This window comes from Leptopilina boulardi, unplaced genomic scaffold (genome assembly GCF_019393585.1).
Source record: "Leptopilina boulardi isolate dan_hultmark-lab unplaced genomic scaffold, ZJU_Lbou_2.1 LbouV2_362, whole genome shotgun sequence".
Lineage (NCBI taxonomy): Eukaryota > Metazoa > Arthropoda > Insecta > Hymenoptera > Figitidae > Leptopilina > Leptopilina boulardi.
Genome location: NW_026137932.1, coordinates 1,947,768 through 1,965,562, shown reverse-complemented (window position 1 = coordinate 1,965,562; position 17,795 = coordinate 1,947,768). Strand labels below are relative to the sequence as shown.

General features: G+C 28.4%; 1 protein-coding gene across 2 annotated transcripts in view; it reads left to right on the top strand.

Annotated features, from left to right (window-relative positions):
• LOC127286671 (ankyrin repeat and sterile alpha motif domain-containing protein 1B-like) overlaps positions 1–16,830 on the top strand; it is an 81,184-nt gene extending 64,354 nt beyond the window's left edge. The window contains exons 12-18 of one of the 2 annotated variants that reach the window (XM_051313177.1): positions 10,153–10,467; positions 11,153–11,280; positions 11,807–12,184; positions 13,635–13,961; positions 14,325–14,483; positions 14,719–14,856; positions 15,997–16,830. In XM_051313177.1, coding sequence (XP_051169134.1) covers positions 10,153–10,467; positions 11,153–11,280; positions 11,807–12,184; positions 13,635–13,961; positions 14,325–14,483; positions 14,719–14,856; positions 15,997–16,668 — 2,117 coding nt within the window. In that variant the 3' untranslated portion in view covers positions 16,669–16,830. The remainder of the gene's footprint in view (positions 1–10,152; positions 10,468–11,152; positions 11,281–11,806; positions 12,185–13,634; positions 13,962–14,324; positions 14,484–14,718; positions 14,857–15,996) is intronic. The other variant, XM_051313178.1, reaches the window with a different exon arrangement.
• Positions 16,831–17,795: the final 965 nt, after the last annotated feature.

The window sequence follows — 17,795 nt, the reverse complement described above, 5'->3', positions numbered from 1 at the left end:
CACTCTATCAAATCTATAGTTACATTTAAATTTCGCGCGATTTTATAACAAAACTAAAACTATAGATTCGATAGAGAGTAAACTCACATAATAAAATATTATCCGTTAAGTTTCAAATCCGTTAAAAGACATTTTTGTTAAATGATAAATCCGTTAAATGTCAATTCCGTTAAATGACATTTCCGTTAAAAAACAATTTCGTTAAATATCAATTCCGTTGATTAATAATTCCGTTAGTTGATAATTCCGTTAACTGACAAATCCATTAAATGACAATTCCGTTAAACGACAATTCTGTTAAATGTCTATTCCGTTTACTGGCAATTCAGTTAACTAGCAATTCTGTTAAATGACAATTCCGTTTAACGACAATTCCGTTTAACGACAATTCCGTTAAGCGACAATAGTGTTAACTGACAATTTTGTTAAATGTCAATTCCGATAACTAACATTGCTGTTAACTGATAATTCCAGTCAATGACAATTCCGTTAAATGTTAATTCCGTTAAATGACTATTACGTTAACTGACATTACTGTTAACTGACAATTATGTTAACTAGAAATTCTGTTAAATGACAATTACGTTCAATGACAATTTCGTTATTTGACAATTCCGTTCAATGATAATTCCGTTGGATGGCATTTCTGTTAACTGATATCGCTGTTAACTGGTAATTCCATTAGGCAACTATTCTGTTAAATTTTAATTTTATTAAATGACAATTCCGTTAATTGACAATTCTGGTAAATGACAATTACATTAACTGACAATTATGTTAAATGACAATTTCGTTTACTGACAATTCCGTTAAATGATAAATTCGTGAAATGTCAATTCTTTTGAATGTCAAGACTGATAGTTGACAATCCTGTTAACTGACAATTGAGTTATATGTCAATTTCGTTTAATGCCAATTGTGTTAACTGACTGTGCTGTTAACTGTTAATTTCGTTAAATGTTAAAACTGTTAAATGGCAGTCCCGTTAAATGACAATTTGGTTATGTGTCATTTTCGTAACCTAACGTTCTTATTAGCTGGCAGTTCGGTTAAGCGTCTTTTCCGTTGATTGTTGTTTCTGTCAAATAACATTTCTGTTAATTGACATTTCGGTTACTTGTCATTTTGGTTATGTGACATTTCTGTTATTTGACACATCGGTTAAGTAGCGACTCCGTTAAGTGGCATTTCTGTTATATGGCAATTCAGTCAAATGACAATTACGTTAATTGGCGTTTCTAATATTTGCCTTTCTGTTAAATGACTATTCCGACAAATGGCAGGTGGTGCATTTTCATGCGTCCCGTCATAATGAGTAAAATATGTTATGTTAAAATACTTTTTTTTTGTTATTTTCGTGATTGGTAAATCTTAGGTCGTGTATTTTTTAGCGTTTATTAATTTTCCAAATGGAAATTGCATTTTTGATTGTAATTTCTGAGAAAGTACTGTTACAGTTTTTGTGAAAAAAGTGCTCATATTTAATTTATTGACATGAAATTTTTTTTATTATTTTAACTCAAAAAAAGTTTTAGCTGATGTATATCTTACCAATAAAATCAATTATCTATAAAGGAAAAAGCATTTTACCATCTTGTTTTCAAAAAAAGGCTGTTGAAAATTTTCCAAAATTTTAGTATCAATGTAGATGGCGCTGCCTCACTTGGACCTGGCCTTAAATTTTTGTTTGATGTAAGGTCCCTTCTCTCATGGAATGTATAAAATGGAGAGTATATAAAAAAAATGTTTTTTTTCAGTATTTTCAAATAACACTAATTTAAAAGTATATCAAATTGCGATACCGAAAATATAGCAAATTAATATAAAAATTTGGATATTTTCATTATCAATTTGATATATTTTTAAATTACCGTGAAGGAATAATAAGTAACATACATAAATAATAATTATATTGACACATTATAATCGTTGACGTTGCGTCATTGTTTCGACAATTATTATTCTATAGAAATAACTTTCTTTCGAGGAAGATAAAAATAAATGAATAAGTTGAAGTATATATATATATATATATATATATATATATATATATATATATATATATATATATATATATGTAAATATATGAATAATGTGTCATTGACCATCCACATAGTGAGACATCGGAAATGCCTTCAAGTCATTCAAGTATCATATATATTAAAATTTCCTAGTAAATTTATAATTCTTTATCTTTAGAAATGCGTTTGACAATGACAGTGTCAGTTGCACGCGTTTTTCCTTCATTGATCATCTTGTAAGAAATGATACGCGCGTAATGCGATACACTCTCTCTCTCTCTCTCTCTCTCTCTTTATATATATAATTATAAAATGGCCATGGGAAAAGCGTCGTGTCACTAACTTATATAGTTCAGCTCGCTTAATTATTTCTTGCCCCCGTTCACAATTGCCCCTTTGTTCCACAATATTAACTATATTTAAATTATATATATTCACAACTCAGACTTAATTTTCCTGTTCAATTTTAATAACCCTATAATTTATAATTACTTTTTTTTCCTATATATACAATAATATAATTAAAAAAAAACATATATTTTTCTTGCTATTTAATCATAGTTACAAATAAGCGGTATAGAATTTCATTTTTATTTATTTTTTTCTCCGAGCAAAAAAAAAAAAATGACAAAAATTAAGTAAATTTCATCGGATTCAAAAAATTAAAAATAGTGGATTCAATATAACGAAAGAATTTTAAAAAAATTTGATCGTAATCGATCCGCCATTTTGAATTTAGCAAAAATGACATCAAATTCGTAATCAGCGCCCGCTCAAAAACGTCTGAGTAAAAAGTTCTTTGAAAATTGGGTCAATTTTTTGAAAAATTCTTCCGCCATATTGAAACCGCCATTTTGGATTTTTATAAAATGACATCGAATTCATATAATCAGCGTTCTCAAAAACCCCCCGAGTAACGAGTTTTAAGAAAATTCCATATATTGGAACCGCCATTTGGATTTTTAAAATAATAATTATAGAATTATTATAGTATTATTAATATTAGTACTACTAAACCCAGAGAAAAGATTTTTTTTAATTTAAAGAAACAAATTTCTTTGACTTGTTTTCTTTCATTCAAAATAAAATTTTCTTTGAAACAAAGAAAGCTTTTTTGTTTCAAAGAAATAATAAGAAGATGATTTTTTTTTTTTGAATCAAAGATAATTTGTTTGAAACAAATAAATTTTCTTTGTTATCAAAGAAAAAATTTGTCAAAGAAATTGATTTTTTTTAAATCAAAGAAATCTTTTTTCTCATTATAATAATTACGAATTAATAATAAAATGCTAATAATAATAATAATAATAATAATAATTATAAGAATAACAATAATAATGATAAATATTGAATAAGCAAAACATGAAAATAAAATAAAGAAAATAGTAGGTAATTAATCATATTTTGACAAGAATAATGTCTGCAGTAGAAATAGAAGAATTGAAAAGAAATGAATTTTAAGAGGATGAAACGACGTCTCGCAGATTTCGAATTCCTTGAATAACGACTGTTTTACGAGCGTCTCAAGTATCATATTTTTTTTAGTTTCTACGTTTGTGTATGTATATATATATATATATCTTGATAGTATCGTTGTAAAATTTATATATATATATATATTCATTTATGCAAATATGGAACACTAATTCACGCTAGAATTATTTTAACCACTGTCATTATAATGTATAAAGATCGACCACGCTCGTCAACCGGTTTTGATCCAACTTTATTTTCGACCTCTGTTTCTCTCTCTCTCTCTCTCTCTCTCTCTCTCTCTCTTTTTCTCTCTTTCGCATATTTTGGAAAACGTCGACTTGGAGACTACAGAATGTTATGCGGAAGTTTCTTGTACGGGTGCACAATTATTTCAAAACACATATACACAATAAAACACTATACGAATGGAAATTAAAATGTTTCGCACTATTATTTTTTATTTTTTTCCGGGAAACATATAAATATTTATTAGATTAAAAAAAAAAATTTAATTGTGATTTTCTCTCTAAATCTGAATTAGTAAAAATGTTTACTAATTTGAATTAGTGACTCACTTTTTGCTTCTGAATTAGTACAATTTTACTAATTATTAGTAACTTTTACTAACAATTAGTAAAATTTAACTAATTCAGAAGCAAAAAGTGAGTCACTAATTCACATTAGTAAACATTTTTACTAATTCAGATTTAGAGAGTTTATGTATTTTTAAATGATTTTTTATTTACATAAATATCATTTAAATTTTTGAAGAAATCTATCCTGGCTTAACAACATAACCTAAAATATTAATTCACTTAACTGATTTGATTTAATTTATAAATAAATTTATAGATAATAAATTTTGTTTTATAAATAAATATAAAAAAAAAAACCAGTATGATACTACTTAACTTAGTTTAAGTTTTAAAGTTATGTTTGCACCTTAATCTCTGCGAAGTTATCAAAGTTTTTTAGGTTATGTCCTTTGATCAGACCTGTTTTTTAAGATTACATTTGCCATTGACCTTAATTTTTGAGATTGTATACGTAATTTTGATTTCTTTCACAGACGATATTTTTTTGCAAATTATAAAAAAAAAATTGATGTAGGTAATGTCATGCATTCTATTTTGAAATTGTCACTTAACAGATTTATTTAAAACGTATAGCGCACACTCATCTAAAAATAAGATTCACAACTTCACGATCAATTTATTTTTGGCCTACATTAGTCATCAGAAAAACTTTATGTGTCTATATATATATATATAAATAAGTATATTTATTGAAATATAATCGTTAGAAAATCAAAAAAAAAAACAAAATTTCACTATTTTTTAAATATTCTTTCTCTATAATTATTATTTCAAAAATAATTCATACTTGAACTATTAAATTAATAATTCTTGAAAAAATGCTCCTTTGACAATTCATTGAAATATTCTTGAGAAATACCGCAACACATTATATCGATATATCGACTGTAAAATATTGATATATCGAAAGACAATATCGATATTACCACATACATATCGATATTTTATGTTATTGTTATAATTGATATAAAATATCGATCTATTAAAATAAAAATCGAGATATCGAGAGAAAATATCGATAAATAATATCGATCTATTGATACGAAAATCGATATATCGACATAAAATATCGATTTATTATCACCTACATCGATATAACGTAAAATATTGATAATCGATTTACAATATCGATGTGAAATATCGATCTATTTCCATAAAAATCAATATATCGATCTACTGTCATGTAAATCGATATATCGACGTAAAATATTGATAATCAATATACAATATCGATATAAATAATATAATATAATAATAAACAAAATATTGATCTATTTACATTTGAATCAATATATATCGGCACAAAATATCGATCTATTTAAATTTAAATCGATATTTCGACATTCAAATTAAACAAAAAAATGTTTTTTTTCAAATTTTAAATATTTATACTAACAAAATAATTCTGCCGTGCGAAATAAAAACTTAGTTAAGTCATATTTTGTTCGAACGGAGAAAATGACGAAAAACTGTTTGTATTTAAAAACCTAATGTAATATAAATAATTCTTTAATCTAACTTCACTTCCTAGGTAATTTGATAGAGTTCTTTTTAATTCTGAAGTCAAAAGTTAATTATTTAAACAAATTATATTAAATAATTGACTTAAGTTTTATTTTTTAAAAGCAAAACTTGGTTAACTCGAGTTACGTAGTGCTTTTCGAAAAGGTAGGCGAGCGCGAGCCTTCGTTCAGAAGTAAGAACTTAGTTAACTCAAGCTAAATGCATGGGATTCCGAATTCACCCGCCGAAAATCCGAACTTTAACGAAGTTGACTTACGCTTGCTCCCATCGAAATGCAGTGTCCGGCTTATGCCACTTTTCGAAAGAGAAAACACTCAAGTCGAGTTAACTAAGTTTTTATTTCGTATCTTATATGCTCGATCTCAACGCTTCCTACGATTTTTGGACTACTCAACTCGAGTTAACTGAGTTTTTATCAAGTATTCTTTCATTTTCTGGATTTTTGTAGATTTTTAATAACTATTTTTTGCAATAAATAATTAAAATAAAATTTTTTAATAACGTAATCAGACGCAGTTTTTTCTTACGAATCCATTGATACCAAAAATTCATTTTTGTCAAAAATATGACTTAACTAAGTTTTTACATCGTACGGCAGAATTTTCTCACGATGTTTGACATTTCAAAATGACCATTTCCTGTCTTTATTGTTCTGTAATAAAAAAAAAAAAAAAATGAAAAAAAAATCTCCACTGTTTTCCACCTGCTGAAGTGTGGAGTCACAAGTGCGTAGGAGGATTTATGTAATTTGCACATACTATATGACTTGAATAAGTTCCTACATAATATATTCAACGATGATGGTAGAACATGGAAAGGGATGCAGTAAGAGGGGGGAGGGGGGGGGGCAGCAGATGAGGATGAGGTGAAAGAGTGAGTAAGTGAGAGTTGAGTTAGCAGAGGGAAAATATATATGGTTAGAAAGTGGGAGAGGGAAAATGTTGGTTGAGGAATGAGGTTGCAAGGGTTCTAGTAAGCGACGCGACGCCCTCCATCATGATGTTTTAATTAAAATTACGTACGTTTGCACGTATAACACGAGTCTCTTTATTTAGTATTTTTTATGAGCTTTTCATTACGCGCGGATATATTTCCGCACTGGGACCATCTTTGAAAAGAGGCAAAACCTTGCGGCCACTACTTATCATCTACTTTAACCCTTCAACTCCCTAACACTGCAATTCTATTCCCATATATATATAATTTATATTACTATATATATTTACGTATTTGTTGAATTTGAAATGAAAGAATTTTTCCACAAACTGATTTCTTTATAAAATTTTTATTTTTGCAATTTTTTAAAAAAAATTTATTTTTCAAATTATAAAAAATAAAGTGAGACAAAAATGACTGATTCTTAGGATCTTAAAAAAAAATATATTATTTTTTACAAATTATGCAAGAAACATTCTTTGAATGAATCATCCGATTATTCTATTTGCATTTTGTTTAACAAAAGAATGAAACTGAGTCACGATCATTAAAAAAAATTATCTTGTCGAAAAGCAATTTTATTTTCATTTGTTCACTAATATTATTATTATAATAATGACCACTTGTTTTTTTTTTGTTATAATTATTGTTATTAGTATAACGCAATCATTATTATTAATTTACTGTTTTGAAATCATTACTCGAAAGTAATAACAATTAAAATATAATTCAACAATTTTTTTAAATAAATATTTTTGCAATTTTTTATTGTAATAACTTCTTAGTAATTTTTTTTTCTTCTTCTTCTAAATTAAAACTAATTTTATTATTTAAGTATATATAATAATTAGTATACGCGAACAATGTGAGAGAAAAATAAATTAACTCGCGGATAGGAGAAAAAATAAATATAATATAAAATAGCTTCAGAATTTAGAGGTAAACATATTTTTTTACAATATGTGACAAAAATAAAAGAGTATTTTCTTTTTTTTTTTTACTTTAGAGAACTGTGTCGTCGACGACGTCTTTTCTGTAGCTACAGTTTTTTAATTAAAAAGCAGCGTACACTAATTAATTACAGTAGCGTGTGTGTCCCCTGAGATTTAATTTCAAAAAAAAAAAAAAAAAAAGAAAAGAAAAATCTGAATCAGTATTCAATTTGAAAAGGAGTTTCACACAACGGACATAAAACGAACAAATATAATTTTCATCTGGTGAAAAGCAGCAGAGCGAAATACCGAAGAACGTCTGGTTGACTTTCTTTTCATTTAACACAACACACGCAGGCAAAATCCCACTTTTGTGCGATGATGTCCGAGAAAGGAACGTCGTCGTCGTCGTCGTCGACGTCGCAAGGATTTAGCTAGATAATTCCATAAAACCGCCAAGCTCATGATGAAGGTTATCTTGTCGTTACTGCGTCACGTCATGCGTTAAATCCGAAAAGAAAATAAAGAAACGACAAAAAGCTGAAGTGATAAAAAAAAAATTTTTTTTTGTACGTGATTATTTTTTTTTATGAAAAACTTATAATTATTTTTTTATAATATAAAACAATTACACTGAAGGTTAAAAAATTAACAAGATGGTAAAATTTTTTTGAAAAATTACCGTCCTAGAAATCTACCTTACCGAATGATGGTAAAGAATTTTTTTTTTGGAAAATGCCAATATAAAAATTACCGACATAGAAATCTACCCTACCGACTGATGGTAAAGAAATTTTTTTTTTGAAAAATGGAAATATAAAAAATACTGACGCAGAAATCCACCTTACCGACTGATGGTAAAACAGTTTTTTGTAAAATGAAAATTACCGACATAGAAATCTACCCTACCGACTGATGGTAAAGAAATTTTTTTTTTTTGAAAAATGGAAATATAAAAAATACTGACGCAGAAATCCACCTTACCGACTGATGGTAAAAGTTTTTTGTAAAATGAAAATTACCGACATAGAAATCTACCTTACTGACTGATGGTAAAACAGTTCAGAAAAAGTTGGAAAAATTAAAAAATATATATACCATTATTCGGTAAAGTAGGTTTTTGCTTTGGTAATTTTTTATATATTTTTGTTTTAAAAACCGTTTTACCAGCAGTTGGTAAGGTAGATTTCTGCGTTTGGAAATTTTTATATTATTACTTTTCAAAGAACTGTTTCACCATCAGTCGATAAGGTACATTTTTGCATCGGTAATTTTTATATTTTAATTTTTTTTAAAATTGTTTGACCATCAGTCGGTAATGTAGATTTCTCTGTCGGTATTTTTATATTTTCAGTTTTCACAAATTTTTACCCCAAATGCGAAATAACCCTAATTAATTACTCTAATGCTCGCCAGTGAAATTCAATTTTGCAAGCGCGCAATGCAAAGAAAAATATTTATTTATTATAAAATATTGATACAATTATAAGGGGAGATTTTTTTTCATTATTTGGTGAAATATTTATTTAAATTTTGAAAAATGTTTTAAAATTCTATATATGCATCAAAGATGTTATTTTATATATTGACATTGTATGTATGTGTGTGTGTGATGATTAAAGGACATATCTGAAACTTCTGATTGCCATTCTATTACATGGTTGTAAACTCGCAGAGAGCCGAATAGTAACGACTTCATATATTGAATATGCAACGTATCTACGATGCCCTTCGTATGCATGACGTATCCATTATTGATATCCGGTATACTGGATAGCTGGTACCATTCAATCGTATTTATACTATATATATATATATATATATATATATATGTGTGTGTGTTTGCGCACTGTGCAATCCTTTTAGTGCTGGCAAAAGGTAACCTTGTACCAAAATTATGCGCCTCTCTAATCATTATCTATGTGTGCGGTTATAGCAGACAAAGGCATTGTTTCCTGTTTAAATTTTACTTCCGCATTTCATAGAAATATATTATTTTAATTTTGAAAATCACTTACGATAATATGATGATTTATGATTTATCAAAATATAAAAGGCCCCGATTCTCATTTTACAGAAACGATTTTGGAAGTTATTTGAAAATCGGAATTGAAAATTCGCACATAACCTCACATTTTTTTTGAAATTCCCAAGTATTTTTATAATAAGTCAACTACCGCACCCTGCTCTAATGAAAATTTAGTGATTTTTTAGTTAAAATTTTATGATAAGTCAACTACCGCACCCTGCTCTATAGTGAAAATTTAGTAACTTTTTAGTTAGACTTAAAAGTTACTATAAAGTCACTAAATTTTCACTAGAGCAGGGTGCGGTAGTTGACAATAATTATATGACAAATCGCGAGTAGGGACAATGGCAACTTTCCACATTTTGGAAATGACGTCATCTAAGGCTGCTTCCACAATATCTAAATCGCGTCAAATTGAAGCAATTTTTTTAAATACTAACACAATCAAAATCACAATCCTAACACAATTCTACCATTAAAAATAAAATGATTACAAAATCAAAAGTAAAGAAATTCCCCCAAAAAAAAGAAAACTAATTATATCTAATTTTTAAGAGAGAAAAAAAAACTATGAGTTAATGTGATTTTTAATTGGATTTTTTGTAATATTTCTTTTTTTTTTTTTTGTTTGATTACAGGATTATTGAAGGGCTCCGTGTCGGCGGAACGACCACGAACATTAAGACGATTGCGGAACGTCTATGCACCGTTGACTTGCGGAATGGGAACTGGTACCGACAGTGGTAGCGAACGTCTCGACGACGGTGAAATCCCATTTCGGTTGACTGATCGCGATCGTGAAAGAGACGACAAGTCACTCAGTATTATGAGCCCTTTTGACGAGCAAGAAGAGTGGGCAAAAATTTCTGAAATTATGGCTTCATTTGGCACTGGCCTTGTACGTGAATCTGTATTCGTTAGCGAACTGGAAAAGGAATTCCAGACAAGATTGGGTCAGTCTTGATATTGAAATTATTAATATTGAATTACCCGAAAGTCACTTAATACATATATAAAGCTGAGAGATATTTTTATTAATATATATATATAATATAAATTTTCATCTGATCATTGTTAATATATTTTTTTAAGTCCTAACGAATTTTTTGTCATAATTAATTTCTATATTCAATTTAGATATTGTAAATTAATTTCCGTTTATTGTACTAATGATTTTTATTAGAGTTGACTCAGTTATTATTATTTTATTTCATTATTATTACTTATTTATTTATTGCTGTAATTAATTGTTTGATCTAAAACGAATGCACTTGATAAAAAAATAGACCAAGCAGAAACCATTTGATGTTGTACGGCGTTTTGTGATATCGACAGTGAACACTAGGGGCGCCACCTTCGAATATTTCACTAATTGAATTAATGAAAGCTATACATTAGAAAAAATAATTATTATTTGAGTCAAATGGTATTTGTTTCAAATACAGAAATTATTGGTCCTAATGCTAGTACTGCATTATTACAAATATAATTTGGTTCTAGTAATTTGGTTCTTTATAATAGTTAAGTAACGGATTATTTGAATCAAAAAAAATTTTGTTTCAACTATCAGACGATTTGAGTCGAAGATTTTTCTTTATATGAAATAATATTGAAATAAAAATATTTGTTGTGTTTCAGGTTTGACCTCAGAGAGCAATAATAGTCCAGTTGTTTCGACAACAGTTGGTCAGTGGTTGTCCAATTTGGGTCTAGCTGATTACGAATCCCTTTTCGTGAATTACGGATTCGATGATCTAGAATTTATCGTAAGTTCTCAAATATTCTCAAACTGAAAAAAATTAAAAACTAGAAGCTTTAGTGTAGTGCATCAAATTTTATCAAAAATCTACACTGAGAGAAGTTTAACGCAACATCTGCATTTTTTGAGGGACAGATATTGTACCACAATTATGTGCAGACGCAGTACTAAAATCGAACAGCAGCAGCGCCAATTGAGTACTGATTCTGACCTAACTTGTGGGACAAACGATTTAGTACAGTATCTGTCCACCAAAAAGCGCAGCTGCGATACAATTTAGAACCGATGTTGCTCGAAAGGTTAGGTAGACTATCTGAACGTGTGTTTAGTACGAAATCTGTGTTTAACTTCTCTCAGTGTACTATTTACCAATATAATTTTCCAAATAATTTTCCAAATTTTCTAGTTCCGAGCATTTTCTAATCAAAAATTTTGAAAATCAAATAAAAATATAATTTCGTAAAATAGAAATATTAAGCTATAGGAGACTGTAAATTTTTTCAATTGTAAAATTTAATTCTTCTTTTCCCCAGAATGGAGTTTTAGATGAATCCGATTTACGTGACATGGGAATAACAAGTGATCAGGAACGGGCTGTGATATTAAATGCTGTTGGCCTGTTAAAAAATCGTGTTGAAAAACGTGTAACAATTTATGGTCAATCGGTGGACGATTGGCTAAAGGGTATTCATCTTGAGAGTTATGGTGATACTTTTAAGAAACATCTTTACACCGATATGGATCGCGTTCAACGGGTTTGGGAAGTGGAATTAGCGGCTGTATTAGAAATACAAAAACCCGCACACCGGAAAAGGATTCTCGCATCGGTGAGCGGACCAAGTACAAGGATGCAAATGAGAAATGGAAATGGAGCCAATCTCGAGGACCTCAATAAAGATCTAAATACTTTGGTGAGAAATTTATATAACAACAATGAATCCAAAAATAGAATTCTGATTATTTTAATTAAAATCTATAACCACTTGATTCAATTTTATACTGTGAATCAAAATTATGGTTAAATTTTGTAAAACAAACATATTTCTTTCCGAAAGTCATCAAATCGAAGAATTATGAAACCAAATTGCATATCATTGTTTACAAAGTCTTTTCATTTGATGAATAATGTTGTTTTTTGTTCGATTGTCAAAAACCAATTTCATCAAACTGAAGGCTATATATATATATTGAGGGGGGGGGGGGAAATGAAACAATTATCAGAAAGTAGAAATAAATTACGTTGGGAATTGTTTTTTGTCGCGTTTGAAGAGATGAAATCTGGATGGCAATTACGATCAGCATCGTAATTTCACGAGCAAATCAATTGTTTCGAAAAGTATAGTGTATTGAAGGACTGGAGATATAGGGGGGTGGGGGTAAAGTCGAAGGGTGATTCTGTTAGTTGTTGCCTGACAAGAGGTGTTTCACCGACAACAATACGGTTTCGAGGGTGGCAGAGTGAAACTCACACGTCATACTACCCCTTATTCTGAATGTCTCTCTCTCTCTCTCTCTTTCTCTCTCTGAAATCCCTCCCCCCTCCTGGTTTCTCTTGAGGCCAGCCAATCGTTTCAAATGTTTCCCATTTGATCGCGCACTCAGTACGTTATAATGTAAATATCTCGGCTAATTGGAGTTCTCGTCATTGTCCAAATGCAACACTTCACGGGGCTTTTCACTCTTTTCAGTAACGCCATTCGTGCGGTAAATGATAATTTCTTCTTCTTCTTTTTTTTTTTTTTTTATTTTGTCACTCGTATCACTTTCCATGGCAAGCACATTTACGAGACGTGTAATTGGTACGTTCAACTGCCGTAATTACTGCTCATTATTAGCACGAAATCGTTCTCTATTTATAGCAAGAGAATAAAAATAAAGAATAATTTTATTATTAGATATTTTATAATTCAATATTTAATTTAACACACTGATCAATAAGAGTTAAATATAGTAATTAATGTAATCTATATTTAATTAATATAGTGTAATTAGTGTGGTAATTAAACTCTATATTTGCGTAATTATCAGATAAAATATGATCATTTTGATTTTGAGACGATAAATTGAATTTAGAAAATTGTTTTTAAAGGATTAATATGATTAAAAGTTTAGGAAAAAGTATTTCAAGTTATGGCCGGACAAACCATAACCCTAAAAATTAACTTTGAAGATTTGGGTAAAAAAAAAGGAACTTAACCTCAAAATTCAAAGTCATAAGATACCCCTTGGTTATGAGGAGTAAACATAACCTTATAATTCAAGGGCAAGATGATAAAATAACCTTAAAATTAAAAATCCAAATCTTAAGGAAATGTAAATAAGACAACTGAAAAAAAAAAATTTATCCAATTTTTTTTCTAGAAAACAAATATTCAACAGTTGAAAGAGGAAATTCGGGAAAAACTACCGGAAACACCGCAAAACGATGGAAATGTATCTGTTAGTGGTGCAACAACGACGACGACAACGACAACAACAACAACGGGAACATTGAGGCATAGAAAAAATAGACCAGCGCCTCAACCACCACAAAGGCCAAGTTCACATAATGGAGCCGTTTCAGCGCCCGAACAACTCGAAATTCGTGCGCCATCTGAACTTCTCTTTGGCGTTCCATCTACTCTTAAAACACAATGGAGGCATCATCCAAAAGATCTAGTCACTGGTTGCGTTACATATATCGCCAACGTGAGTAATTTTTATCTATTTTTTAATATTTTTTTTATATTTTTGTTATTTTTTTTTCCATTAACTAGAATTTAATAAAATTCTACTTTTGTGAAAATATTTATTTTCTTTTAAAACTCGAGATTCTATTACTTTTTATTGACTAGTTCACCAACGCCACCGCTAGGCGGCGCATGGCAAAGTGATACTAAATAATTGAAGTCAAAACTAAATGTTTTTGAAATATATAAACAGAAAATCAAGTTCAAATTTAAGTTTTCTTTTGTTATAGTAAATTTAAATTTGAAAAAAAATATATATAACAGCGAATTTTTTTAAAGTTTGTACTTTTAATGTTAGAATATTAAAATTGATTGTTCGTAGTATTTGGGCTCGACTGTGGTTAAAGAACTGAGGGGTACAGAATCAACGAAGAAGTCGATACAAAAATTAAAAAAGACCTGCCGCGATCCTCGAGTAATACCGGACATCACTTTGGCCATTACCTATCGTGGTGTACGATTTTTGAACACTTTAACGAATGTAAGCAAAAAAGATTATATTTATTTGAAAAAAAAATTTTTTTTTTTTATTTTTTTAGAAAATAATTAAATTAAAATATTATAATATTATTATATTATTTATATAATATATTGCAATTTCAATTCAATTATAGAAAGAATAAAAGAATCAATATGCTTTTTTGAATTTGAGGTTATGTTAATTAATTAAAGCAGATTAAAAAAAAGGAAACATTTTGTTTTATATTGTTAAACAGGAGCCAATTTGTGAACACGAAATTCGCAATATTCACTGCGCATGCCAAGACGCGGATGATCTCACGCATTTTGCATATATTACCAAAGACCATGCGAGCCGTACCCATTTTTGTCATGTATTTTGTGTGCCCACAATGGTAAGTATTACAATAATTACAAAAAATAACTAGAAAAAAAATTTTTTTTTTAATAACTTTTAGTCTGTAGTTGGTAATTTAATACCATGATAGATAATGTAGTTTTCCTAACTAACATACCGTAGATAATGTAGTTTGTTACCTTACCGACTATAGGTAATGCAGTCTGTTAACTTACCTACAATAAATAATAAATTTCGTTAACTTATCTAAATAGGCAATGTAAGTTATTAGCTTGTCTGGTGTTGGTAATTAAATACCGTAGTAGACAATATACTTTACTGACTTACACACAATAGAAAATGTAGTTTACTGAATTACCTAAGGTAGTTAATATAGTTTTCTAAATTACCCACAGTAGTTAAAGTAATTTTCTAACTTACCTACAGTAGTTAAAGCAATTTTCCAACTTACATTTAGTAGTTAATGTAGGTTTCTAATTTACCTATAGTAGTTAGTGTCGATTTCTAACTTACATACAGTAATTAAAGTAGTTTTCTACCTTACCGACAGTAGTCAATGTAGGTTTCTAACTTACCTACAGTAGTTAATGTAGGGTTCTAACTTACTTACAGTATATAATATAGTTTAGTAAATTACCTACAGTAATTAAAGTAATTTTTTAATTTACCTACAATAGTTAATGTAGTTGTCTAACTTATCTGCTAGTAAATAATTGAAAATTGTAGTAGGCAATGTAGTTTACTAACTAAGCGACTGTATTTAATGTACTATTTTTAACTTATCTACAGTAGTTAATGTAGTTTTCTAACTTTTTTACATTAAGTAATTAAAAATTGTAGTAGACAATGCAGTTTAATAACTTACATACAGTAGTTAATGTAGTTTACTAAATTACCTACAGTAGTTAATATAGTTTTCTGACTTACGTATTTAATGTAGTTTTCTAACATTTCTACGGTAGACAATTGAAAATCGGATAGCCGGTAATGTAGTTTATCAGCTTGTCTTAAGTAGGTAACGCAGTTCACTAATTTACCGGCTGCTGGTAATTCTGGTCTACATTATCTGCCTATGATAAAGTAGAAATTTACACTATAAACTTTGCAGGGAGAATAAACGACTCTACAATGTAATAAATTTTTTTAAAAATGAGAGATACGATGATTTCTGTTTCAGGATCAAGCAACGGAAGTGATTCTAACATTGGGTCAAGCATTTGAAGTGGCCTATCAAATAGCCCTACGCGAAAAATTGGGCAATCATGCACCCCGCTCACAATCGGCCAATCAGCTGATGAATGTCGCAACTGCCGCCGCCACCACCACCACTATAAATAATTCAACTAACAATACAACAAATTTATCAACAACGCACGCGATAAATCACGAGCTGGAGATAAATTCAAATCACAATGCAAATTCAAATAATTCGGTGAATAATAGTAGTAGTACGAATAACAGTCTTATTAAACCAAAGCCACGATCAAAATCGATAACAAATCCAATTTTGGTCTCAACATTGATTCCCGTTTCAATGGCGGGTAATTCAATGATAAATTCAACAACAAATAATAGTAACAATCATCATCGCGAACGAAGTCCAAATTCAAATTCAACTAGCACTGCTGCTGCTGCTACTACTACCATCACCACTACCTCGATTTTAAAAACGAATTCCAACGCAACGAAACTTCTCGCGTCCCACGGTCGCTCACATTCAGTCAACGATATCAAAATTAATGGCAATCAATTGAAATTGGCGCCAATGCCAGTTGATGATATTGGAATTGGTGTTAAAGATATGAAACCCGGTTCGAGAGCGCCAATTGCATTATCAGAGGAACTATGACTTGCTTGTGATTTTTAAAAACAAAAAACAAAATTTAACAGTCGATTTTTAAGAGAATTTAGTGAGCAAAATATTATTTTTTTTTTTGCAATTCTAAATATGTAAATTTTTTTTTTTTTTAATTTTCTACAGGAAATTATGTAATAGATTCATCTAATGATGGATTATCGAAATATGTATTTATCCATATTTCTAAATTGATTTAGATCGATATTTTAGAATCAAATTATCAATATTTTAAAATCGATTTTAAAATTTCTATAATTTATATTCGAAAATAACTTTGTATAAGTATAAATATTTTACAATCGAGTTATCGATTTTTAAAATTATATTATTTACCATTAAAAAATTTAATTTTCAGTATTTTAACACCGATTTATCCATTTTTAAAATTTTTAAATTTTAGTCGTTGTTCTTAATTATTTTCAATTTTCAAATTGATTTATTGATATTTTAGAAATTATTTATCAATATTTTTAAATGGATATGAAATATTTTACGGTTCGTATTTTAAAATTAATATTTTAAAATCAATGTTTAAATTATAATTTTGAGTACGATTTTTGAATTTTACTTTATCGATACTTTAGAATCGATTTATCGATATTTTTTATACGATTAATTGATACCTTAAAATCCATTAATTGGTACTTCAGAATATATCGTAACCATATTAAAATATCGATTATTAATAAAATCGATAAATGAATCAATAATTGATAAAATCAATAAATAAATCAATTAGTGATAAAATCGATAAATTGATCAATTGTTTACAAAATCGATTAATAAATTAGTAATTGATAAAATCGATAAATTATTCAATATATATAAAATTGATAAATAAATCGATTTTTTTAAATAAAATCGATAAATTATTCAATAATAATAAAATTGATAAATAAATCGATTTTTTTTAATAAAATCGATAAATAAATTAATAATTAATTAAATCGATAAACAAATCGATTATTTTTTAATTCGACAAATTAATCGATTATTCATAAAATCGATAAATAAATCGATATACATTTTTCGATAACTGATCAATTGATGAATCCATTATAAAATTGATGAAAATAAAAAATTTTAATATTTTTTTTTTCTTTTTTTTTTTTTAATCA